This window comes from Onychostruthus taczanowskii, unplaced genomic scaffold (assembly GCF_017590055.1).
Source record: "Onychostruthus taczanowskii isolate IOZ18803 unplaced genomic scaffold, ASM1759005v1 scaffold52, whole genome shotgun sequence".
In the NCBI taxonomy this organism is placed as follows: Eukaryota; Metazoa; Chordata; class Aves; order Passeriformes; family Passeridae; genus Onychostruthus; species Onychostruthus taczanowskii.
This window is the reverse complement of record NW_024502791.1, coordinates 2,433,699-2,460,562: the sequence shown is the minus strand read 5'-3', so window position 1 is coordinate 2,460,562 and position 26,864 is coordinate 2,433,699. Positions and strand designations below refer to the sequence as shown.

The 26,864-nt window shown below is 37.5% G+C and overlaps 1 protein-coding gene across 16 annotated transcripts in view; it reads right to left on the bottom strand.

Moving 5' to 3' along the window:
• The window catches only part of MPDZ (multiple PDZ domain crumbs cell polarity complex component), a 99,539-nt gene extending 80,114 nt beyond the window's left edge, over positions 1 to 19,425 (bottom strand). For 8 of the 16 annotated variants that reach the window (XR_005953515.1, XM_041416440.1, XM_041416442.1 and 5 more), the window contains exons 1-5: positions 18,939 to 19,425; positions 10,837 to 10,907; positions 10,070 to 10,236; positions 1,619 to 1,840; positions 467 to 606 (exon numbers count right to left, since the gene is read on the bottom strand). Coding sequence is in view for 15 of the 16 variants with exons in the window: in XM_041416440.1 (XP_041272374.1) it covers positions 467 to 606; positions 1,619 to 1,840; positions 10,070 to 10,236; positions 10,837 to 10,852 (545 nt within the window). In the remaining variant the exon portion in view is untranslated. Of the gene's footprint in view, positions 1 to 466; positions 607 to 1,618; positions 1,841 to 10,069; positions 10,253 to 10,836; positions 10,908 to 18,938 lie in introns of those variants that run through there. The other 8 variants (XM_041416448.1, XM_041416447.1, XM_041416449.1 and 5 more) reach the window with 4 other exon arrangements.
• Between the last annotated feature and the right edge of the window lie 7,439 nt (positions 19,426 to 26,864).

Genomic DNA, 26,864 nt, shown 5'->3' with positions numbered 1-26,864 from the left:
AGCTTCTGTAATATCAGCTGAGTATCTCTGTGAATATCCCTGACTTTAGGTCAAGACTTGCTTGTCATCAAATCTGGGTTTCACACCTGCTCAATGTGACTCTACCTAACAAATAACACTGCCAGATACTTTTTTGCATCAAATTGTTCTTCAGTGCATTCAATGATGGCAAAATGCGTATTTCAACTTCAAAAGGAATGACACAGAACAGTAGCTTCCTCTTTTTCTCTATTTAAAAATCCCAGGGAAATGTAATTAGTAATTTCTATAAATTAGGAACAGTTCATATAATGCCTGTTCCAACATCACATAAATTGTGGCAAGTAATTTTACATCTGCGATGATGCTCAGAATATGAAGAGAGAAACTTGTAAACATGTCCTTGTACCACAAAAATAACAGCAGTAACACAACTGAAGTGTCACATACACACTTGGTGCAGTAAAATATTCAGTAATAATATTACCTATGTGCCACACTTCCCTCCTGGATTTCTTGTACAAATATTCCTAGTTCTCCCCTGTTTTCACTCTTGAGTCCCACAACACTGAAGCCCAAACCACCACTTAGAGGTTTAATAAGGTCAATTGTCTCAACATGACGACCCTGTTCAGCAGAAATTAAAAAAAAAGGGTACAAATGTTAAAAGGTTAAAAATGAACAAAGGTTAAAAATGTTGAAAAGCAGCAATAATAAACATGGCAAATAAACTTGGACATTAATTTTTAAAACAAACAAGTCGTCATTAATTAATGACAACTACAGCTGGGCAAGACTATGGAAGTTAATAACTGAAACATAGTTGTTCATTACAAATTTATTGCTATCATACAGAAAATATTTGAGAAATAAATATTATTACAGCCCAGTAGAAGAAATCAGGGAAAAAAAGATAAATATACAGAGTTTTGGTTTAGTAGTGATTGAATAGTATATATACACATATATATATATATATATATATATTTATATATATATATATATTTTAGAGAGTACAGGACAACTTTCAAGCAAAACCAGAAAAAGAAGATGAATTTCAGAAAGATGAAAAAAACTTGGACTATGCAAAAAGGCTCTCCTGAACATCACTAGACTTCTCCTATCCTGCTCTATTACAGATTAAATAGATAAATCCTAGAATATATGCCTGGGCTTTCCCAGCTCCAGCCACTGAAGGGACTCGTGCACCGCTTCTGCCTACTACAAGTAGTAAGATTAGAAAACAATGCACAGCAAGGTCAAAATTTTCCATTTTATTTTCAAGAAAATCACAGAACTAGATTTTGTTAATTATGCATACAAGAGCATGCTCTGACAAAGTATCTCCCTCATGCATAGAGCAGCAGTTCTACAATGAGCATGAAAAAAATAATGGCATGCTGATCTGTAACACACACACTAGTCAACTAAGGACAGTAGCACATGTGTGACTATGTCAGGGCTAGTTTTATAACTGCTTTCTCATTTACTAATTGTTTCTTAAACTAAAAGGTTACTTTTATTTTATACATAAGTGGTATTGCGCAGTAACTCAATTGCCTTTAAATAAATATACATGTATCTTAATCTTCATATAATCAGTAATCTATATTTTGTGGTTATTATATGATAGGTTTACCTGGGACATGTTTCTGATCAGCTGCTCAAAGTCATCACTAGAGAATTTCCCATTAATCTGAGGAGTAATGGATCTCATTGATGTTTCTAACACACTAGCTGGGTTTCCATTCTGCTGAGCCAACAAATATGACTCATTAAGCGGCAAGGACCCCACGTTCACACCATGATGGAGAAGCTGAGGGAATTCACCACTGGAATGTATGGAAGGTGTAATATTTACCTGTAAAAGATTGAAGACAACACGCATTTATAGACACAGGAGAAATCTTTTCCTTTGGTGAGAACATTATCATAAGCAAACTGATCATTAGAAGTACATGAAATTCCAATTTACAATTTTAAACAGACATTTTAAGGAGAAAAACTACCTTCAATATTTATAACCAATGTAAAGTTGCACACTACAAGCATAATGCACAAAAGAAATTTATTAGAATAACCTAAAATTGCTTTCCATACTCTGTCTGAAATTAATTTGTTCCCATCACCATAGCATCTTGAAGTACTCCATAACTATGCTAGAGGTAAACAAGAATAAATTTTTTCTACAACACCAATATTTAAGAGACAAAAAAAGTGAAAAAAACCCAAAATAAAAAATGTTATCAGTTGTTTTACAATTTAAAAGAAAAATATGCACATAGTGACAAAAAAATAAGTAAATCTCACAGCTACATAGAAAACAAATTTCACCGGTCAGGGTTCTGCATCATTATGTACTACAGTTACTGATACTACTATCTGCACGAGCTAGGATTAAATACAAGATTAGTGAACAAGTTTAAAATCACCAGGCTGATCTGAAAGTCACAATCATATGTTTACACAGGCTTTACAATTCACTTTTCTCAGAACAGAAAAGAAAAAAAAAAAAATCTGTTTTGCACAGCCATAGTAAATCACCTCTTTTCAAGCAGATCAGTGCCAACCTATCAACCTGCTGGTGATATAAAGCTCAGGTGAGGCAGAAACCCTCATTTGTCTTTTGTCCCACTTTCCTGTTGATTGTCAATTGATACTGCTTTACTCCAGATAAATTTGCTTCCTACTTGCCTGGCACACTAACTATTATATTGCAAATTCAAACACTTTTCGCAGTTTTACAATGCATACTTTTCTAGCATTCTGCATGACAATACAAAAACCTAAGGTTCCCCTTCCTTAAAGTCATATTTTATATTTCAAGTATCAATAAAAATTTCAAAATAGTAGACCTATTCTAAAATGTCTACTTGCACCAGTCTCAGTTGTTCAAGCATGATATATCTATTGGGTTTATCATATCAGTCCTCCAAGAGTCCAGTTATTAAAAGGTCAATATTGTTCTCCATAACACAATTCCATCCCATCTGACTGTTTTAGGAAAATGCAATAAAACAAACAATTTGTTGAACAACTTATGTGGCTGGGAAGGCCCTCCAGTTAAAGAAAAAATACCACAAGGCAGCATGAGAAATAAAAGTTCTCAACAGCATTTCTAAGCCTGCTCTGACCTAAAAAACTGTAAAGAAGATGGATATTTGGAACTCAATAATATTTATATCCCAGTGACTATGTTCTTTATCCATACTTGTGAGGAATCATTTGGGTTATTATGTTTCAAACAAATTGGAACACCTAAAATGTGCACATACGCACTTTCTTTAACCACATACATTCATGTTGGCAAGCTTGTAAGGCACAGGTAGACAAGCCTTGTTTCACAGTTCATTACATGTAACAAAACCCAGAGACATAATCAAATTCTACCCTTTTGAGAATATAAGACTTTCTCTCACAATATATGAATGGATTTGAAAACAGTAAAGTCTACGATGTACTTGTGTTTCTTATCGGCATAAGACCATATAATAGTTAATTCACTTCCACTTTCACAATATTGTCCATTTCAATGTATAAAACTGTATAACTAACTTGGTCAATAATGTGCTTTATTTCTTATTCTCCTCCACCTTCAAATCTTTTTATAGAGCATGTTGCTATGCTTCTTCCCGCAAAAAATGGTCATTGGTGAAATCATTAATCTTAGGAGTATTTAACATTATGGCAATTAACCATTCTTAACTGGTTCTACTGAAAATATTTTTACAGTTCTACAGCAATATGAAGCAGACTAAGAGTATATAAGATACACACCTGAACTACCTTTCATGTGTGCTGTATTATATGGGTCTGGTATCACAACTATTAGTAAGTAATAGATTCAAGTTTGCTTTCTAAATTGCAGTGGTCATTGCAGAAAATAGCACTGAGTTACTCTTTCTGCTGATAGTTACCATCCTGAGAGCACTCTTGGTCAAGCAGTCCCTAGCGAACTAATCACCTGCTCTGGCAAAGCCAGCAAAGTTATCCTAAAGAAAGAACAGAATAGTACAAGGAAAAACTAGCAATTTTATCCAAAGTCAGTCAGTGAGAGCTCATTAAACTACTTTGATGCAGCTTTTGGAGTGGTAACTCCAAAAAGGCTCAGCACTGAGCACGGTAATGACTTCAATCAGTACGATTACACCTAGAAAAAAATACATTAAATGTCTGCAATTTCATTTAGCACCATTCTAACTGCATTATTCTCTCCTGGGGGCCTTTTACTGTAGTAGGAGCTTCTGGATGTTTCACATTTCAGGGTGGCAGAAGCGGAAAGTCATTGCTATTACTAATAGTCCTATAAAACCCAACTGTGTGTGAATTCCCCACTTTGAGTAGAGTATGTAGTCATTCTCTAAGACAAAAGAAGGAAAATTCTGTAATAATGCTAAAAGCAAAATTTAAAATGTACAGAAAGCTAGAACACCTTCTACTTTACAAAGAATGAGCCATGCTGGCAAAAAAGGAGAGAAACAGAATTTTATGTCACAGAAACTGACTGTAGCTGAGAGCCCAATGCTTTGAATTTATTCCATGTCACCACAGAGTGTTTCAGATTGCTAATGCAGAGAGAATCCCAGTTTGTGAAACCTCTGTCTGCATAAAAAGCTTATGTTTTTCATGCATCTAGAGCACTTCTTTACACACAAATGTGTAGGGAGCAAGTTGCACTAGAAAAATCATGCACAAAAATCTACATCAAACCACAGTAAACAAAATTATGTCATACAATAGTATGGATGTTATAAATGGTGTTTGCATTATTACTGTTTTTCTCTAGTATACAATAAAAGACTCTGTATCCATAATCACCAAAGAACAAATGGAACATCAAAAATAAAAGGTTTTAGACTATGTCATATTGCCCTTATGAACAGCCTTACATGCCTAATCTGAATACAAAATACTACTTGTACCACTCAAACTTGTACCATGATTTAAGTATGTTATCCTAGTACTATCAGACAGTGGATTGATTGCTTCAGGCAGCCCATTGCACTGTTTGCAATGTTCTAAGAGCAGAGTAATCATGATGGGCACTTCAACTTCCACCTGAACATCTGTACAGTATCACCGTGCTTTTCTCTACTCAAGTTTGAAGGACTTTTTCAAAAAACGTAAGTCAATGTCCTTAGGGAATTCTGGTTTTCTCCCTGGTAAGAGAATTTACCCATTCTCACGCTAAAATAGAAGTAGTTACAGGCAAATTAATTTTTTTAGTTTTCACATTGTATGTTTTCACTGACCAAGTCCTGTTCAAACTGGCAAATACAGTGACTATTTTCTCCATTTGAAATTCCATCTTTTCTCCATACTTTTGTGAGCTGGGGCATCACTGCAGACATGTAGGAATTGACTGACTTTTTCCCACTGCCTTTCAAAGCAAAAGATGGAAGTTATTTTTCTAATACACACAACATAGTAACAGCTCCAGTATTCTGAAAACATTGGATTATATTTATTTGCACACAATGGTTAAAATACCACTGAAAGGAAGACCTGCATACTACATATACTGCAGGAAAAGGAAAAAATAACCTTCCAATTCACACTAGGTTAACTAGAAATTTAAAACTTTCTCCTCAAAATTTCAGTACAACTACAACAGCACAGCTACAACACAGTACTGAAAATTGTCACATCAAGAGCAACAAACAGCAATATCTCATTTTCATGACACCCTTTTTAAACAAACACAACTCATATTAAATGGAGAATGTGCTTAGTGCATGAAGCCAACCTCACATAAAATTTCATGACCGCTGAAACTCCAAGAAAAATTTAAACTCAAAAAAATGTTAAACTGTTAACAGAGTAAAGTTTTCTGTATGTGTGTGTGCAAAAACCTCACATTTCACATCTCCTCTTCTGAAACAGACATGGTTACACCTTAAAAACTATAAAAATATTTAGGATGACATTTACAGTAGTACTTAATGTAGAAGTTCAGAATTCCAAGACAAATTTATAAGCAGAAATGTGATGACCACTCTCTTCCATGTGCCCTCTGAAATCCAGGCTTACAGCACAAAAAAGTAGAGTAACTGCTATACATTCTTGCTCACCACAGAAGTATAGGTCATTCCAGGGGGAGCAATAAACCACAAGTGCAAATCTTAAAATGAAATATTTTTCGTAACTTATAAATTGCACTACTTTGCAGTAGTACAATCACCATAATTCCGTTAAAAAGTAGCTTTATAGCACTGTGATTGTATAATTACATAATGAAACATTACTGCTTAGTTTTATAAGCTTGCTTATGCTGTTTTTCGTTGATTGGCTTTCTCTTTATGGTATAAGCATATCCTATGCAGATATAATTTGCATAAGATAAAAAGAAAATTCATAAATACCACTTAGTATTTATGTTTTATTTATGTAACACAAAATTTATGTTTTAGTTACACAGACATCGAATACAATCAAGCAGTGCTTACATGTAGTAGTGCTTTAACAAAAAAGCAACACAAGCTATGTCTGTACTGTATCAACACTTAAAGTATTGTTCTCAACATTGCTAGGTCTCAACTTACTAAACAACAAGAACTTTTCAGTATTTCTGCACTGCAGTCACTGAGCAGCAGCCCTGGACACCCCAAGAAGCACAGGACTGGTTGCAAGATTCCTGAGCAGCAAAAAGGCCAGCTGCAACTGCAATCACACTGGAAGTGAGGAAGCACAAGCCAGAGAACATGCAAGCACAACAGTAGGGAAAGGCCCTGAGCTCCCAGGAACAGGAACTGGCACCAGTACCACTCTGCAGGCTGCACCTTTATGACTCCATCCTCAGAGCAGACGAAGTAGATCCCAAATTAGCATTTCCTGTTATCACTTCATTTAAAAGCTCAAACAGTATCGTTGCCAAAAGGGGTTCAAAACATGAACTGAAAATCTCTAGTTGTGCAAAATACAGAGTTGAGTTAACACTGTTAAGTGTTCACCGGCAATAGGAAAAGACAGTTTCTCACTTCTTCCCTAAATCCTCTCTTGCATTGACACCCAGCTGCTATCCACCAGTACTGTGAAAGAAAAACTATGGTCAAACTCACAAGTAAAAGCAAAAAAACAAAACCAAAAGGCATAACAGAAAAACAAGCAAACAAACAAACCCAAAAACCAAAACAAACAGAAAACCAACCAAACAAAACAAACTACCAAATAAAAAAAACCAAAACTGAGAAATGCAGCCCTGCTATCTGAGCCAAACACCAGATATTTTGTTCTGGCAGAGCTCTGAGTGGAAAGGAGGCAGGAGGAGGAGTGGAAGAGGAGGTGAACAACTGAGAGACAAAAAGGAATGGAAGAGTAGCAGGACAGGAATGCTAACATGGTCCGATCATTTTCTTTAAAATATTTAATAAAGAAAATAAAATATTATTAAAATATTTAAAACACCACAATCTCTGATTTTCTTCTCTGTCTCTGTCTTATCTTCAAACAAGAAGACTGCTCTTCAACATCAGAAAACAAGCATTAACTGAAAAACTAGTACAGAAAGAGACAAGAAAAAAAATGGTTCCTTCAGCGCTCCCCAGCTCAAGACTTCTGAAGTCAAAACAGTAATCCACAAAAAAAATCCCTTTGTTGTACCTAGACTTTTCCAATTCAGTTAACTTCACAATGACAGTTTTGCAGTACAAACAAATCCTGGTTCCTCATTTAAGAAAAAAAAATACCACACAACTTTAAAGCGTACTAATAAGAACTAAGGCATCAGATTTGCTGACTTTAGCAACATGCCTCAAGATAAAGCAACATACCACTCAGTCTACACATTGCACGAATAGCGGGCAGGACTTTCACTATCATCTCTATGCCTTCCAGACAGTGTCTCAAGCCAGAAATACATCTTTACCTTGAAATGTATTGATGATCCTAGAGGCCCACAATGAAGTCTCACTGATTGACCTGCTTCTTCTGGGATACTTGCAAGGAACCTGTTTGATTTGTGAAGTAAACTGCCATTCTGGCTTCTCTGCTCCCATCCCCTCTTTCAAACTACACTAAAAGATGACCTCCCCAAGAGTTTTGCAGTAGTCTTGTAGCTCTTTAAAAACTTATTAAAAACAGAGGGGCAGTTTAACAGACTGTCACATTTCACCTCAAAAACAATCAAATGCCCATTAAACTGCAGCTCATCATTAAATATAAAAAATTAGCCACCTTAGTCTCCAGGGAGTAGAAGCTGCAACATCTTATCATTGCACAACTCAGCACTGTTTGACATCGTCTCAAACATGACTCTGACTGTACCTGTAGGGGGACACAACTTCTCTCCTTAGTCTGGCACAGCTTGGCCAAAAAACCTGGTCACTACTCACATGCCTCAGAGTTTTCATCAACCTGTTGCTTAAGAGCTTCAAGAGCACACTACCCTGACAGTTGCAAAAAGGGTGCCCTTGAAGGGTGTCCTCCTAAAGTGCACCTATGAAAACACAGGTTTTTTTAACATAACTGCCTATTTTATGCTTTTATTCTTTGTCCTGTTTCAGTATGCTTTGCAAATATTTAAATAGCACAAAATAAAAACAAGTAATTTCATGTCATATTGTAGGGAAGAAATTCTACAGAAAAAGTATAGGAAGAAGAACTGACACAAATCTAAGAATACTGAAAACATATATTAACACATGTAAGTGTTCATATAAGCACACATTAAAAAAAGGGAATTCACACCCAAATAGGTGCCCTGTCAACTAGACAGGGTACATCCCATGAAACATGCACAGATCACTAAAGTTACTTCACAGACAAATCTGCAGAGTTAGGACAGAAAGTGAAGTTATTCTTTTTTGGTTTTGAAAAAATACATGCCTTAAATTATCCATCCTAGTATCTCCTGCTTCATTTTCTAATTTAGGCAAGTGCATTTAAATAGATAGCCACCCTTTAAGTTCATAGCTAATGTCCACAAGTGAAAATTTAATTTGCCATTTTAACAAATTTTTATTAATGTTTCAGGCATACTTTTATTTCTCAATACATGTTCCCAGCATCTTCACCACATAATTCACACAATTTCTGGTCACTGTTAAATTCTCATTTCCAAATGGCAGTGCAAACAAACCCTCAGGACAGTTTTTTTTCCCTGAGATTTTTTTAAATTACTCCAATGTCATCAAGTCTCTAAACAGACAAAAACTGAAAAACATCATGATGAGTACAGCATAGACACCATTCTAATTTATTTCTTTGTGAAAAATAGCACCAAGATGATCCACAAGAAACAATAAAGGGCCACAGTGCATTCTTCTGCCGCACAGCTGAAGTACTGTGAGGATTGTGAGGAATCCTTCTCATCACAGTCTGGTCAGAGACCAGATGAGGCTCCACACTGGTGATAAGGTACATGTGCAGAGTCTGCTCCCTCCCACTTCAGGAATTCTGCATACCAGACCGAGCTGGCCATCTTGGAGGAGTCAACAGGAATGACACTTTGTAAAGCCAGATACATAGTTTAGTCCTAATTCAGTTACTGAACTATTTTCTATATTCTTCAAATTCTTATTCTGCTGACAAGAAAATTACAGCAACACATAAAGTCAATATAGCCAAGTTGCTGACCCGTTTCTCAAGATCATTGAAAACATGTAGAAAATTAATACTTAATATCCTGAGCAAGCAAAAAGAAGGCAAGAGATCTGGTTTCTCTTTGATCTTTTATTCCTATACAAAGTACAAAAGAGATCTTCATTTCCTTCTGAAGTCAACCATTCTACAGATTCCATCTACATCCTTATTTAGCAGGGTAAGACACAAAAGAGCAATAAAAGGGAAAAAGTCCTAGACCTCACAGAAAACATGCTCCTTTTGAAGGGCGGAAAAATAAAGCTTTATGTTAACCCCCAACCCATATCACCATTTCCCTACCCTACACATTTTAAGTTAAAAGCATATACATAAAAATCACATACACAAAATACAGCCTCAACAAAGCCCCAAAAAGTCAATGTGCCATGTCCCCAAACCTTGGATCAGATGTTTAGTTTAAGCTATTTCACTGTTCAACAAGCAGAAACACACACATCTTTGCATTACCTTAGCAAGTTTCTCCTTGTACTTGCAAGACTGCTTTTCCTACCTGATCTCTCAGTTGTTGAACAGAAGTCTGAAGGCTCAGAATTTGATTAAAGAGAGGACTCTGAAGCACTGATTTTAATAGGCTCAGTTTCTCCTCATTTGCAATGTCACCTCGATCCCGAAGTTTTGTCTGTAAGCGCTCCATGGCCTGGAGGGCCCGATGTGTATCTGTAGCAATAATCATTTCTAGTCAGTAGCAGTCTAGAAACATCTACCCAAAGTACAGGTTTAAATATAACCCTCTCTACTGTTTAAACTACAGAGAACTTGAATGGCCCTGTTTTGAACAAAAATCCCAGCCTCTCTAATGAAGCAGGAAGTCAGAGGCAAAGCATAAATCAGAAGCCAATGAAAATTGTATTTTTGTCCATCAGGAAGTGTCCATTTTCCTGATGGACAAAAATAAAATTGAAAAAAAATGAAAGAGTCTTCATTGAAATTCTGTTACAGGAACTGTGGCTACAGTCTACTGTAAATAAATAGGGGTATAAATAGTCATAATAGAAAACATCTTTCTTTTCCGTGCAAAGTTTTAATTCAAGAAAAGATTTAAACAATGAAATCAAGACTACAGGCTCAAATTTAAATACACTAAACATGATTGTACAACTTCTGTTTTCAATACAAAAACCTAAACACAACAGCATTTCTAATCACAGTACATTATTTTCTTTCAAAACCTCTCTCAGAAGTATACACCGATATCCCAAATCCCACACGCCTGATGTGGCCACAAAAATACTGTGATACAAATGAAAAAAAAATTACCAATTGTTTCCAACATGTTTTCTGCTTCTTAGCTTCTATTTCAAAACTGGAAAGAGACTGTAAATATTTCCCTGAAAAGTAACAGAAAGGAAAAAAGGTCACATTTATAGAAATACTAAGTTCTGAAGGGAAAGAAAAAAGCTTGACTTTTGAAAGCAATAAACAGCAAAATAACAATCCACAAAAAAACTATCTCCACAGATAATTAAAATAACCTCAAAGTCAAATTCTGACTCACTTTGGTGTTCAAAATCTTCCTGAAAATTGCTTTAGGAATATACTTTGTAATTTATTTGCATTTCCATATCAAAGTAGCTGTCTGCATGCTGCTGCACAACACATCCTGCACTGCTTTAATCAGACACTATGAATCATAGATGCCACTGAAATTTTACAGTTTCATTGCTTTCCTTTTCAGTGATTCACAAAAGACATTCCCTGAGGGATCAGTTTTCAAGCTCCTTGTTGACAATTTCAGTTGCATGAGCCACAGCACACTTTTTACAGTCACCTTTGAAAGAAAAGACATATAAACCACAAGGCTACAGGCTTCCAGGATTCTCACACTAGAGCCTCTACTATCAATATCTACTGGAATTGAGACTCAGATATGGATGATAGCTGAGTTTTTATCAGTGTAGGTTTCTAGGAAGGAAGTTCTACACTGGGAGGAAGAAATTCTGAAATTGCTTTGGTTATTATTTTTTGTTGCTTTTTGTTTGGGTTTTTTTTTGTTTTTTTTTTTTGTTGTTGTTGTTTGCTTGTTTGTGGCTTTTTAAAAATGTATGTCTGCAATTGCTCAGAAAGTTGGAGTGACAGAACATGTTTGATGGAGATGGATAGCCGAGAAGTGAGGAGCTCAAATATCATTGCAGGTGTATGAACTGTTGATCTTATCTTGCATAATTTTTTTTTCTTTATAGTAGGAAAACACTTCAATACAGCATCCCCTCTTGAATCTGAAGAACCTAAAAACATGCAGAGCTGTGATCTCTAAGCACTCAGGAAAAGTAATTTTTTCTTGAGACATCGGATAAAAAGAGGGAAAGAATGATGTTGACAGATCACTAGATAAGACAGCTTAACAGGATCATTAGTTGTAGAATCTGATCATTTTGTCAAGCCTATACTATTTGCAGTTTGTGCGGAAAAAGCAAACCAAATGGGTTTAAAATGGTTTCAAATTCCATCAGTATGACTTCCTTAGTTTCAATATGCTTGAAGCTTCCTATCAGTTTTATTCACAGAATCACCAAATGGTTTATGTTGGAAGAGAGCCTAAAGATCATCTAGTCCCAACCTTATTGCCATGGGCAGAGAACTTTCCACTAGACCTGGTTATTCAGAGCCCAGTCCAGCCCACTAAAAGAACGGGGAGTCCATGACCTCTCTCAAGATTCAATTTGAATTTGACAATACATTGAAACAGAATCACTGATCATTCTTTTTATTACAATGTACAATATTCAAACTCCTTAAACCTGACTTTGTCAAAGTAATGTTACTCCATGATCCAAAATATGCCTTTAAATAAAAATAAGCCTTCATAATTTATTTTTTTTTCTTACTTGGCAAGGAAAGTCCTAGCATGTGGATCCAGCAGACTGGATCTAAAAAACAACCCAAATATCTTGTATTTTCGCCTTGTCACTCCACAAAACAGGACAAAAATAAAGTCTATTTTACATGGGAAGGGTTGGATGAGATTATTTAAATTTTATGAAAGAAGCTGACTTCCCCAAATCCTTATCACCCATAGCTTTTCTTTCTAGATTAAAAACTACTAACACTTCTATTCAGAGCCACTATTTAAAATCAGAAGTATTTATGTCATGCTTATAGATGTTTTCCTCAGTACCAATGCAAATCAAAGCAGTTCTTTCCTGTTTCACTGTTCCAGTTCTTTCTCAATACCTACCTTTGGTGCTGTATAGTGGATGGAACCAGAAAACTTGCAAAAAATTAGAAATTGAGTATTTTTGAGTAATTTCATTTATCACAGCACTATATGCACAAGCACATAACATCTTATGTCCAACAGATTAAACTACTCAGGAAAAAACAGAGGGTTACTGTTCTGCTACAGCTCTGCAAGAATCTCAAGAAGAGATGCAGCTATGAAATAGCTATCCCTATCTTTTGGAGTAGCTGGATATTGATTTATCTTATGACTCAATTTGACTAAAAATTCATTCTTCTTGTGTTGACGAAGGCAAATTTTACAAGTGACAGCACCCAAGGTCATCAATATGTTCATGCAGTTCTGAAGATATGAACTCTAACAACTTATAGTGAGAGTATTCTACAAGCAGACACAAGTCCTAAACATATCTATAGGTTGAGATTATATCATACAATTTGCAATGAAAAAGAAGCCCTTAGCTCTGCTAAGACACTCATTACCTACTTTCTATTTACCTCATGCTTTAGACAGAGGAGTGAATACTGCTCTAGCACCATGCTACTATCAGCAAATCCATTTTGAACTTTCAGTTTATTCTTTTTATTTGGGTTTATATTAGAAGGGAATACCTCCCTAGCTAGGCAGCTTAATGCTTTTGTCAACATCAGCAATAACCATGAGAAAGACCAAAACCGTCATCAGAATATTTTCCCTCAGTCACCTCCTCTGAGGCAGACACAATGCACTGAGGGACACCAGTTTTTGCCTCTACATGTTGCTGGCCAAGATGACCCCTGTTCACTCTGCCTGCATTCTGAAATGGTAAATAGACACGTGATTGCTCCTTCTGTGCCACATCCACGCTAACAAGTGGGATCTGTCAGCACCAGCTTAGTGGCACATTAACATAGTGGAAGTACTGCAGAAGCAACCACACATCTCTCCAAATAACCTGCAGAGACATATCCATAAACACCACCACACGCTACAGGACACACTGGCCTTTAAACCAGCTTGCTTCTAGGTATTTTAGCAACAACATGCTTATGAGAAGCAGAGTGGAATGAATGATCATTTGTTAAAAGGCCTAATTCTCCTATAGTGAATATTTTTGTAATGGCATTGTAGATTTCTAGAAGCAGAGCAGGAAGTTTAGTTCTGATTTTCTCATTTTGCAATCTCCTGGCAGTCTGTATCACAGGAACCTGAAGCCAAAACCAGCCCTTCTATATACGATACAACAATCTTCACACCTCAAAGAGCTTACTAGCTTAGCTCAAAGTAGATTTAACTATTTTTGTATTTCAGTGCTGAAGTTCATTAACCTCTTCACAGTAACAAGAACACAGGCTGTCGGAGTCAAGACTTTATTGGCAAATTGAAGAAAGACAGTTAAGCAAATAGCAAGTTAAATCTATGTTCAAGTTCTAAAGACACAGGTAGCTGAAAGCTGTGATGTAAACAAAAAACAAACAGCCAAACAAACAAACAAAAAAAGGAAAAAAACAAACCTCATCATCTTCTCATTTTCTTTCTGTTTTAGAACATTAGAATAGAAAACACAAGGAATTTTAGACAGGTATAAGGTGACACACCATATTCACTCCAAGAACAAACCAAAGTTGAAGATGATCCCTTTCAAGCTTGCACTTCCAAAATTTGATTCTTCCAATGCTAACGAACAAAAATGGGGTTTTTTTGCCACTCTTCATGCTACCCTTCTTTGATAACACTGGTTGTCAGAAAACAGCTGGCATGTTGCAACTCTGTTTTCTATCTGTCCACTTCTGAAACACTAAAATGCACTGGCGGCAGAATTTTTTTTAACATCTGATATTTATCTGATCAGCTCCTTTCCACAAAATTGCAGAAGGCATTTAGCTAAACAGACAAAAGATTCTTGAAAATAGTAAGGCAACCCATTTCCATTGATCATTGCTTCATACCTGATCACTTAGTTTCTACATGGAAACCTACTTTGTTTCATTGACAGATAGAGTATCTACTGTTTCACAAAACCATTTTAAATAATACCTTGGAAACTAATGCTTATAGCATGGATTGGAAACATGCAATGCTAAAGATAGAAAACATAGTAATAGGCTTTGCCCCATAGCTCCTGCATTACTTGAAGTGCTCTGAGTATACAGAGGAAATGCCTATCTTAAGAGTGATCTCTAGGCCCAATCTCTGGCTTGGAGTTGCATGAGATTAAAATTAAATCTATTTAAATTAAGCAGCAAGGTAACCACAACATGCATTTTATAGCTGCTAAAAAGAGTATTTCGGAACTTCTAATCTAACACTTTTGCCTGTGTTTGTCTGGGCTAGAGATACCCTTTAATACTTGATTTTTATCCCATGTCATCTTCTCCTCCTTTCTGGCTATCACTCAAACAGGCATATTGTGTTAGCACCGTGTGATGCAGGAACAGAAACCAAACCACACAGGAAGCGGAAGATACTCATCTTACTTAACTTTCTACCTTGCCCGCAGTTTCTAAGAGCTCTTCCATTTTTCCCACTTAACCTCCTGAAAGGAGGAGAACTAAGGTGGATCCCCAGACACCGAGTAGTCTTGTGAAAACTGTTCACAGTAAATTGAAAGATCTCATGCTTTTCTATGTATTTTTTCTAGCTACTTTTCCCCTGTCATAAATTCAATTTTGCTGTTGCATATACCACTTTTTTAAGCACACAGAGGGTGTGATAATAAACGCAAGAGAGCAATGACCAACAGGGAAAAAGAGAACAAAAAGAAAAAGCAAAATTAATGTGCACTGTTCCACAAAGAGCAAAGCAGATTTCCATCAACTACCTGGAATGCAACAAGGAAACAAGACATGCCTGACACCTACATTTGATAGCTATGCTAATGAAAACTGTTCTGAGACATTCAAAGCAGAAATAAAAAGGCAGTATTGCACAGTCTATATTAAGACTTTAAGCACTTTGAAAAAACATTACTAGCTTCTTGAAATTTAGCAAAATGCTGAAGGCATCAAAAGTACATATAGAGGTAGTGGCTCTATATGCTGAAGAAAAGTTCTGTGATAGAGCTGAACAGCACCATGTACTTTGAATCAATTATGAAAACAAAATTTTGAACATTCAACTACTTTTAACCTTCTGTATGTATCACTCTAATGTATTAAGAAAACTTAAAATGCTTTTCCATGAACTGGCAATCTGTTCACTGTGTATAATTAACAATTTTCTGTAACACTGTAAGAAGCCCTACATCAGTATGTGACAAAATATCCATGGTAACTGACATGCTAATAATTGCAACTGGGAAATGGGACTAAACTAGCCATAATGATTGCACCTACTGTTAAAAGCGTGTGATACAGTGTATTCAAAATTGATTTGTAAAGAGCATTCCAAAAAACAACAACATAGCAGATAGGGTAAGTGTTTCTGATGGGGTTTGTTTGGGGTTTTTTTGTTAATGAAACAAACAGATAATCTTTTACAAAAAAGTGGTTTTTTTTTTTTTCAGTAAGTGTCTTAAATGAAGATCAATTGCCGTCCTTCCACATTAGCTTCAGTAGCTGAAAAGCAACTTTTTAGCATATGCAGAATATAGGGGACACTACATATGCTGAATTGATGAAATACAGGCATGGTTAATATTGGCTCTTTATGTTTTCAAGAACAGGCAATTGATAACCATATTCATTAAATTCAATTAAACCTGATGAAGTACAGATTTTACAGTAGTTGCACCTCAACTGTACATTGGATTCTTCACAGAGGTGGCAACAGCATACATAAATGAATAAATACAAAGCCTCTCCAAACAGCTGCCAGTAAGCACCAACAAAGAGCCATCATTTTCCCTACAAACTGAAAATACAAATTTCTCTTTGTGTATTGTGACAATAACAAGTGACTTACACAGAAAATCATAACACTGTGTAACAAGACAACTGTGCAAGGGGTCTCAGATGTAAGCACAGGGTCTGAAAAGCCTACAAAAGAAATATGTTACTATTGCCAAGGCAAAAATAGCACATTTTTGTATTGACTGGAACACCAGTCAATTTTTGTATTTGTCAGGAACACCAGCAGTGAAACAAGACTGTCCTTATATAATATATATATATATTTGTGTGTGTATATATATATATATACACAAATATATATATATTATATACAAATATATATATATTATATACAAATATATATATATTATATACAAATATATATATATTATATACAAATATATATATATTATATAATATCCTACCAGCATGGCATTATATTGGCCAAAACTGCTTCACCAGGATGCTCAAATATGAAGCCAGTTAGAAAATGTACTGGATGCACTTCACAAAATTTTAAATTTTTTTTGTGTGAAACATGGAGTAGAGGTCAAAAAGGTCTTTAAAATGGTTCTCAATATACTGAATAAAGTGCTGCTTGATAAAACCATCTACAGCTATCTGCATAACTGAGAAGATATAAGGCATTTGTGCCTGAAGAATTCACAGACCAGGGCCCCACCAGGGCTGGGTGGAATAAAAAGATCCATTAGTATCTATCTAGTGCAGTTCTCTTTCCCCAGTGCTGATAGTGATCTAACTTTCCTAGCGCACTTCTGTGGGAAGAAGGGAGAATGTATCCAGTTCCCAGTGAAACGTTTCTTCAAAGCCTACGGAAACCATTAGAAACACCGCAGCTAATCAGCAAATGTTACATGCATGTTACTGATAACAATACAAGCGAAAAAAAAATACTGAACTAAAAATTGATAATAATTTTCAAAAAACTATGTTCTCTACATAAAAATGCTGCTTGTTAAGGTAGGTATGTCCTTAGGTATTTTCCACTTGCATTCTTTTCTTTTAGTGTTACAATTACTTTCAAATTCCACAGAAGCATCAAGTAACAATCCCAAAAAGTATTTAACCACTTTCCCCTTTTCCAGTTTAAATTCTTCCCTACTAAGGAGTTGCTGTTTCCTTGGGAAATGCAGGCAGAAGTGATATGGAAACCACAGGGCATCACACAATAGAACTTCCTCACGTGCAGAATTCAGACCCTTCCTCTTTATCTCAGTAAATCTGTGCTCTCCTACTGCGACAGACTCCTGACACCCTTTCAGGGACCAAAACCAGTAAAGACTTTTCCTATCCAACAGTTTATAATTAAAAAAAAAAAAAAAAAAAAAACCTTCTACACGTATTAGGACACAAAAATATTGCTGGACGTTGCAGTGTTTATAAAAGCAAAAGACAAGGAAAAGGAAAAAAAAAATTCAAATCACAACGTTTTTCAGCCAAACGGTAAATCAAAAATCTGTTAAATGCTGTACACGGAGTTCAAAAGGTCGTCTTTGTGAGTTTTTCTTTTTCTTTCTTTCCTCGTAATACTCTTTCCAGTAACATAGGGAGGCGCTGGCAGCAAGGGGGGACACGGGAAAGGAACCATCCCTTTCCTTTCTGCACCCAGACTCGTCAAAGAGCACAATTGCGGGCGGCCCCTCGTCCGCAGTTTCCACCCAGCCAAAGCCGTTATCAGGGAGCTGCTGGAGCGCTACAGCGGGGTCGGAGCTGCGGGCAGCGCCGACACCAGCACAGCAACAGGTACCGCTCCCATGAGCCGCGGCCACCGCCCCGCCTGGAGCCCGAGGACACTTCCAGTGTCGCCGGGGCCTCCGGTCCGGCTCTGGCTTCCAGCGAGAGTCAACGCCGCCGCCCTCAAGTGCCGGCCGAGGGCCGCGGCCGCTGGCAGGGTCGGTGGCAGCGCCGGCAGACGAGGAGACCTCCTCCCGTCATGAAACGTCCGCGGGGGGTAAAAAAGGAATGCGGGAACGCGCAGCAGGGCTCCCCGCAGATGTCAGGGGAGGCTCGGCTTTTGTTTACGTGAGGACGCCGCCCGCCACAGGCCGGAGCCCCGGCCCAGCCCGGCCCCCACAGCCGCTCCCGCCGCCCGCGGTCGGCTGAGGGGAAGAAAGAGGGGATGTGCCGGGACACAGCAACAGGCTCATCCCCCCGGCCCGCGGCTCCACGGCCTCTCCCCCCCGGCAAAATCCTTCGGATCAAATGAACAATAATAAATGAAACTTCGAGGGACAAACGCGTTTTAAAAGGTCGCTCCAACTCGAGCGACGCGGCGGACCCTCCCCGCCCTTGCCGGCCCGCATCCCCCCGCGGCCCGCTCACCCCGCCGCCCGGCCCAGCACCCTGCTTACCCCAGCGGCTCGGCGGGCCCCGCCACCCGGCCCGGCCCTCCGCCCTTCCCGCCCCCGAGTAGCGGCGCCGAGCGAGCCGCGCCGCGGGGGCAGCGCGCTCGGGCACGCCCCGGCGGCCTGAAACCTAATCCTGCACCCCCCGCCCGCGGGTCTCACCGGGGCGGGCTGGGCGGCCGCCCGCAGCGACGGTGGGCGGGGGTATCCAGGGGATAGCGGGGCACGCTCGGGGGTGCCCGGTCCCGTCCCTGCCGGCCTGTAGCGCCGCCGCCCTTCCCGCGACGTTTGTCTCCCCGCGGCCGCCGGAGCGCACGCCTTGCCGGGATGACACGGAGGAGCCGGGCTGGTCTGGTTTAGCTCTCCGGCTCGCCTGCGAAGTGAAGGCGGCGGCAGGCTGGCCCCTGCCTCTCTCCAGTGGTGCGGTGCTGCCTGCGGCCGGGCCTGGCCCCGCTTGCTGCCAGCCGAGCCACCGGCCGTACCACTTCTGGTGCAACGAGATGAGCCTGGCCTAGAACGGAAGAAAATGGGAAATGTTTGCAAATGTTAAAAAAAGAAAATAAATAAAATGCCAAGATCAACAAACAACACATGATGAAGTTAGACAAAATGATTTATAAAGTCGTAGAATTAATGAAGGGATGACTTTTCCTTCGATGCAGCAGCTGATTATTGTGTTAACTAAAAGTAAGGAAGATGCAGTGTGTTTCACATATATATGACTAAGAATTAAGGACATAATGCAGAGATGTTTGCAGTAACCACAAAATACCTGAAAACATAAGTTCAGCTGAAGATGGAATTATTTTGCTATTTGTTAACTTTGCTTCTACTAATATTATCAGGGTCATGGTTTCCCCTATTACTATACATGAGATAATTTTTTTGGTGTCAATGCTCTCAGGCAGCTCAGCTGAGGTAAACCTCCTGCAGATGGACCACAGCTCCTCCACTAGGCATATTGTCTCTGGCTCTGCAGAGGCTCCATGAGCTTTTTATCTGCTTGCCTTCTGGCTTGGTTTGGTTCTTTTTCCAAAAAGAGGTAGGTTAACCTTAAGTACCATCATAAGTTCTAGCAGTTTGTGGTGTTATTTGGGTGTTTGGTCCTCTTTTTTTTTTTTTTTTTTTTTTTTTTTTTTTTTTCGCAGAAAAATTTTAAAGAATCCTGTTATGAAGCTAGAATGGAGTACTATTTTCAATAGTATGAATAAATGCAATCCCAGTACAAACATTTTCTTTTGCAGAACACTACATGTTAACTTTAAGAAAGGTCTTTGTACATTGCATGCTTTGGGTTTGGTTTGTTTTTTTTTTTTTACTTTGGAAAATTAAATTCTGAAAAAAGGTTGAATCACTAAGCAGTATTTCTCTTGCTAGCTCTTATTACAGCTGGTGGATTGAAAAATTTCAAATTATTAGCTGCCTTTTCCTCTGCTGAATACTAAAATAGACACCTTTTTAACAATAGTTCTTCTACTTTTTAACTAAAAAAAGTAATTTTCAAGAATTTGTTTACAGGTTCCATTGTTCAGTTTGGCATGTGCTCATAAACATATTGCTTTTTTAATCAAACACAGAGGCACTGCTGTAGCTATGACATTGAATGGTCTATACCTTTGTCCCACCAACTTTGTGTGTTACATGAGTCTTTATTAAATCCAGAATAAAATGTTAAAAATAAGTTACAGTTTGTTTCCGTGTATCATTGTTCAATGAATAAGCCACAGTTGATTAGATAAGTACAAAATGAGAATGTTATTGTTATTTTTTCCTGTTGCTCAGGCTTTAACTATGGGATATGACTGAAACAAAATGCAGTGATTCTATTAAATTTATTTGGACAAAAAACTGGTCAGAATTAGGTGCAACAGTACTCATGATGTGTTGATGTTCGTTTGGGGGGGGGGGGGGCCGGGGGTGTCCCTGGAGGGCCCCCTAGGCTGTGAGCTGGCTGGCAGCAGCAGGCAGGCAAGGAGAATCCACACGGCTTCTGAGGGTGCTGATTGATGAGGGTTTATTTGGGGTCCCATCCCCGGGACCAGCATGGCTACTGAGGGAGAAGCGGGGAAGGAGGGGGAGCCTAAGGGAGGGAAGGGGCAAGAGTGGGGGAGACGGGCTAAGAGGGGGGAAAGGCTAAGAGAGCAGCTGGACTCCTCGCACTATTTAAGAGGGAGATTGAAGTGGGGGGCGGAATCAGACTTGGGCCAATGGGATGACAGGTACGTGATGGTTCAGAGCAGGACCACAGGCTTGGGATATACCATACATTTCGGAGGGGTGAGACAGAGCATACAATTTAAATAAAATGCAATACTGCACCTCACCCTTTTTTCGTTAGAAAGAAAAGATAAAGAGAAAATTATGTACAACAGCATCACTTGTATAATAATTCTCCCCAGTGCAATTTCTCTTTTATGGGATATACCTTTCAGAGAGTGTTTTTAACATACAGACTGCTGTTCTAAAGTAGAAATACATTTTAAATTCTATTAAGATTTTGTCAAATCTTGGAATCTGTATTAAGTAGATAATAGTTAGTGAAGTTGAGAACATTGTGCTATGTTAGGCCTTGCCTGTATTAAAAATATTTGCATGAGTATATTCATGCCAACATAGCCAACTGAAATTGAGCTCTCTCAGTAAACATAAAACTGTATATACAATAAACATAAAACTGTAATGGAAATTGCCATCACAGTAATCTAATGAGCTCTTGCGCACAGTAGCTGATGACACTGATGAAGAGCCATGCAGGCACAGTTCTAGCAAAGAGCAAAGCCAATTGTAAGGTATCAGAGTACACAACTGGTCTCATGGATATGTTTGGTACTAGCTTTAGAAAGTTAATTCAAAAGACATCAGCCATTCCTATTTACTTATTTCTTTTGTTATAAAATAGGACCTCTCCATCTCCTCCCTAGAAAAAGAGGGTCACAACATATCAAAAATTTTGTTAGTGTGGGTTACATTGTGTACAGTGACACACAATGTTTTAAGTTATGTCAGGGCTTAAGGGTTGTGGCCATTGGTGTGTATAATCTTGAGGGACCCTTCAAATGTGAGACAAGAGAATCTACTTTGTATTTCAAGGCTAAATGTTTTAACAAGTTAAAAATAGTTGATGTGTCTACACATGTTTATTCAAGTGATTGTAAATCAAAATTGCAAGCAGTTTTTTAAATCTTTTTTTAAATCTTTTAAGGCTTCTGCAAAAGACTACTATGACTACAAAATCCATAAAAATATTCTGTCAGAACAGACTCTTAAGGAGAAGATGAAGGGGATCTAAAGAAACCCTCATTTTATGTTCTCTACTATTAACGTCCTGATATGTTTCATTTCTCAGGTCAATTTATAATATAGTAAATTTATAATATAGTTTGACCATATTATAGATGTATAATATGGTCAAAGTATCAATATTGGATGAGATGTCTGCCTTGCTGATCTACTTAAATAAATAAAATATTAATATTAATGATTTACTGCTTAGATTCATTAGAAAACATGGAGTAGAAGTAAACTGAGAAAAAAGTCTTTACAGATATAACATGGGCACCAGAAACAAGGCTATGTGTCCATTAAATCATTCATTAGGCTGCTATTGGAGATGCAGCCTTTTAAAATAGTAATGGGAACAGGATCTAGCCAATGAAGTAAGAGTCTGATTCTACTCTGAGTCACACATACTGACTTCACTTTGAGAAGATGTTGCCTATGAAACACATTTGATGACATTTATGACACAGATCTATTTATTCCCTAAAAAAAAAAAAATTAAAAAAAAAAAGTGTTCATGACAATAATTGTTTAGTTTCATCACTGTGGGTATCATATTTGGTATGGGCATTGTTATTGCATGCTCCAGTGCAGAACGGTAGAATGTATGTTTTAGGGACCTAGAAGTACCCTGTGAGGAAGGACTTAGGAATAGTTACAAATTTTTTATTTATGCTTGAATTATTCCATCCCTGAACTTAGAAAAGAACATGAAAATAGACCAATAAACACTTTTCATAGGTACTACCTTAATTAAAAATTGGATACACTTCTCTTTTATAGCCTTACTCTTCAATATTACAGAATAATTTTGTTAATGTATATTCATATGTATGTATACATACATAGACAAAATATTGTATTTTCATTACAGCATTTGCTCAAATTTCAAGTTAAAAACCCCACTAATTACCATCTTCCTTTTTAGAGAATGGTAATAATTTATTATAGATCAAATTTTATTCCTGGCTGTGTAAAGCAAGAGTAATCCATTGCATTAAATGGAATTAAACTGTAGAGAACCAATCTGAGGTCAAAGGTAACTGTGATTCTAACTGTTGTAGCTGCTAATCTAAATATATTAAGTATGTGGTTATGCATTTTGTCATTATCCAAACAAGGATGGATCACCACCTTTTTTGATGGAGCTCTTAAGAGTAGAATAAGTTATACTAGCAGAAGCATTCAGTACTAAATATAGCACTCTTCTTCATTTCAGCATAAAAGTTACACTTCAAAAGTCACATGGTGTAACTACACAGTTACTTCTGTTACTGGAGGTAACACCATGTATGTTGTTATACAGACCTAAAATTGGGAACTTTCTCTAAACTTTCATGTTTGAAATTTACAGGTTTTGGATTATTATGCTGGCAAGTAGTGAGTATTAGTTTCACTTACTGAAGCATGCATGTTGGCAAGAATGGTGCATAGATTTACATTTTAAAGATTCTTTGGGAAATTCTTCCCTGCGGCCATACTTTGCAACTGTTATTATTGCTATTGGAGGTTGCACATACACGTAGAAGGGGAAGTATGCCCTGTAAGGTAAAACAGAGTAAAAAAAAATAAAAGGTATGTTAATTATTTATAACTATAAAACAAAATACTTGCAATTGTGACAAATTAAAAGGGTATTTATTTACACACAAACAGGATTGTTTAAAGCCACAGGCCTTGCCCACAGCAGAGAAATGAAGCCAAATAAGTGACAAAGCATATTAACCTTATCATAAATTCTTCAGACACATAATGCCTACAAGGAGTGTCTGGTTTTGTCAGATTACAACACCTTTTTTTCCCCAAAATGTTGTATTTTGCCAGATATTGCCACATATTTGACAGACCCCACTCTCAGAGAATCTAATTTTAAAAGCTTTTCTCAGAAGTTCTTCAAGAGACATTGTCCAGAGCAACATGTGATCTGGTATACTTGTCAATGCAACAGTTGTTTCAATATTTGTAAAGGTAGGGCAATATCTTATTAGCAGTATTTGTTTTAGAAATATTGGGAAGTCCTGCATGACATATTCTTTAGAGCTAAAAAATTCAGAATGGAAGGAACTTGACCTGACTGGTTCAGAAGTTTATGTACAGATGAATTGGTGAAACTAAAGTAAAGCACAGAAATATGTACAGAATGATTTGTTGTATGGGTCTGCAATTTATCACTGTCTAAATAGTATTTACCTCTGTATGCACTATTTAACCAATAAAGTGTCTGATATCTTGCCCTGTGCAGTCAATGATGCAGATTGCATTTAAGAGTACACATTATCTTCAAGTCTCTGCTTCTAATCCAAGTGTGAAATTGCTTTCACTGATGTTCAGAGTTAAAACCTTAGGAAAAAGTACATCTCTGAATTTGCAGTCTTAGTCCTTTTGTTCCCAAAACCATTCATGATATTACCCATTTTGGATGAATAGTTCCTTATGTATTGGACCATGTCTTAGGTTGAAAGATTTAGCTGAGGTGTCTATTTGCCATCTATTGGAAGTGGGGCAGATATCTTCTGTTCATTAGGCAGTTTTCTTTATCTCTTCCACAAACAATCCTCCCACTGAGAAACATCTTCTGTTAATGGGCCACTGAGTGTCACTGCCTGACTAATAAAATTATATCATCCCACTATGAGATACTCCACACAGGGGGAGGAGCCTAGCATTCCTACCTGGATATAATCTGAGATTTAGAATGGTCTTGTCCCACTAGATTCCCAGAAGAGCAGCTGTCTTCTCCCCTGGATTCCCACAAGAAAACCAGGGTCATGTACACACCACTAGACCTTCTAAAGAAAATTACACCCTTCTACAAAATCAGTGCTCCAACGAAACCACATCTATCACTCCAAAAAGACTACAACCACCATTTAATCAAAACTACTACAAACATCCTGACCAACAGGGTGTCAGGTTGTATTCTGACTCTGTCAGTCGTTTGTTTTTTGGTTTTTTTTTTTATTTTTTTTTGTACTATTGCATTTGCATTTTTAATTTTCCTAGTAAAGAACTGTTATTCCTATTCCCATATCTTTGCCTAAAAGCCCCTTAATTTAACAATTATAATAATTCGGAGGGAGGGGGTTTACATTTTCCATTTCAAGGAAGGCTCCTGTCTTCCTTAGCAGACACCTGTCTTTTCAAATCAAGACAGACCATCAAGGTGGTATCAATGTGGTATCACTACACTGTCCCAGTCATGGACTAGTATTAGAGCTGTAGTCTGTTTGAGAAGGCAATAAAGTTTTACAGTTAGCTTTGCCAAGTCATTGTGTGTACAGAGACCAAGCAAACAACCTTGCTCCATTGCTTTTCTGAAGGAGATGTTTCCACATGGCTTTGCATGTTCTTAGTTTTAATTTACAGGAACAGAAGAGGCAGAAATGTACATCTGTGTCCTTTCATCTTATTTATGGTATAGGTGAACTTTGGGTCAGAACTAAAGCTATTAGTGTTTACCACTATTATTAACTACCATTCATACCATTACATAGTCACATTGAAAACGTGATTATTACAGACTAGGAATTACCAGCATTAAACAAACACCAGTGCTTTGGTGCTTTGGATTCTAAGTACAGAGAGTCCAAAATCCAAACATGCAAAGAATATATCCATCTGCATGTGAACTTGAAAACTAAATATTGCTCATTCACATCAACCAAGTAATTTATGGATGGCAGGTGACATGTCCAAAGAAGACCACTCTGCTCTTTTGAAGAAGCTACCCAGGAAAAAGGCTTTATTAGCTATTATACCTGTCCTTCTATACCAAAGCTGTTTTGTCCAGCAAGATTAGCACCTGTAAAACAAGAAGAGCAGGAAGAACCTTTCTGTTATTGAGAATATCTCCTATTCAACCAGATGGATGTAAGGAGGAAATTTCTGATGCATTGTGGTACAGACTGTGGGCCCAGATATGAGTAAGCATGTCTGTAACTGGTCAAAGCTACTGGAATCTCAGTCAGGTTCACTGATATAAATTCCTTACAATTTGCTTTGATACACTGAAGGTCTTTTCTTCCTCTGTGCATACTCAAGTGCTGTAAAGGAGTTCACCATTCCTACAAGCCACACAAAAAGTACTAAGAAAACTATGAAAAAAACACAGAGAAAAAAAACTTTCAGCAGACCCGAAGATGTAAAAAAGGTTGGTGTTTCTGGAATAAGCTCATTTATACAAGTATCTGACAAATAGAAATTTCATTTTAGTTTGTTCTTAAATAGGAATTAACACTAAGTGAAAATTATTTCAGCAAATGAAACAAATTTAGATTTAGTCCAGCTGCAACACTAAAATGCTCTGTTAGAGAAGGAAACTATTTCAGTAAATGCCTTTTTTCTGTTAAAACCCACTTTGTTTTAGGTCAGCTGCTTCTCTTACAGATAAAGGTTCCTTCTCATAGTGATATTGTCATAAGGAGGTCTTAAAAACTTTGATATGACATGAGCAAATTTGCCCTCCTGTGGTCATTAAGTGACAGAAACTGGCAATATAAAATAAAAATAAGAATTTACACTTCATCCAAGCTGCCCAACAGTAGTAAGCCATATCCCTTATTTTCAGGAGTTAATTGGTTGCCTATCAATACTCACAACCTTGTATGCAAAAATTAGTTTGTTTTCTAGCTAGATGGCTAGATTTTCATTGGC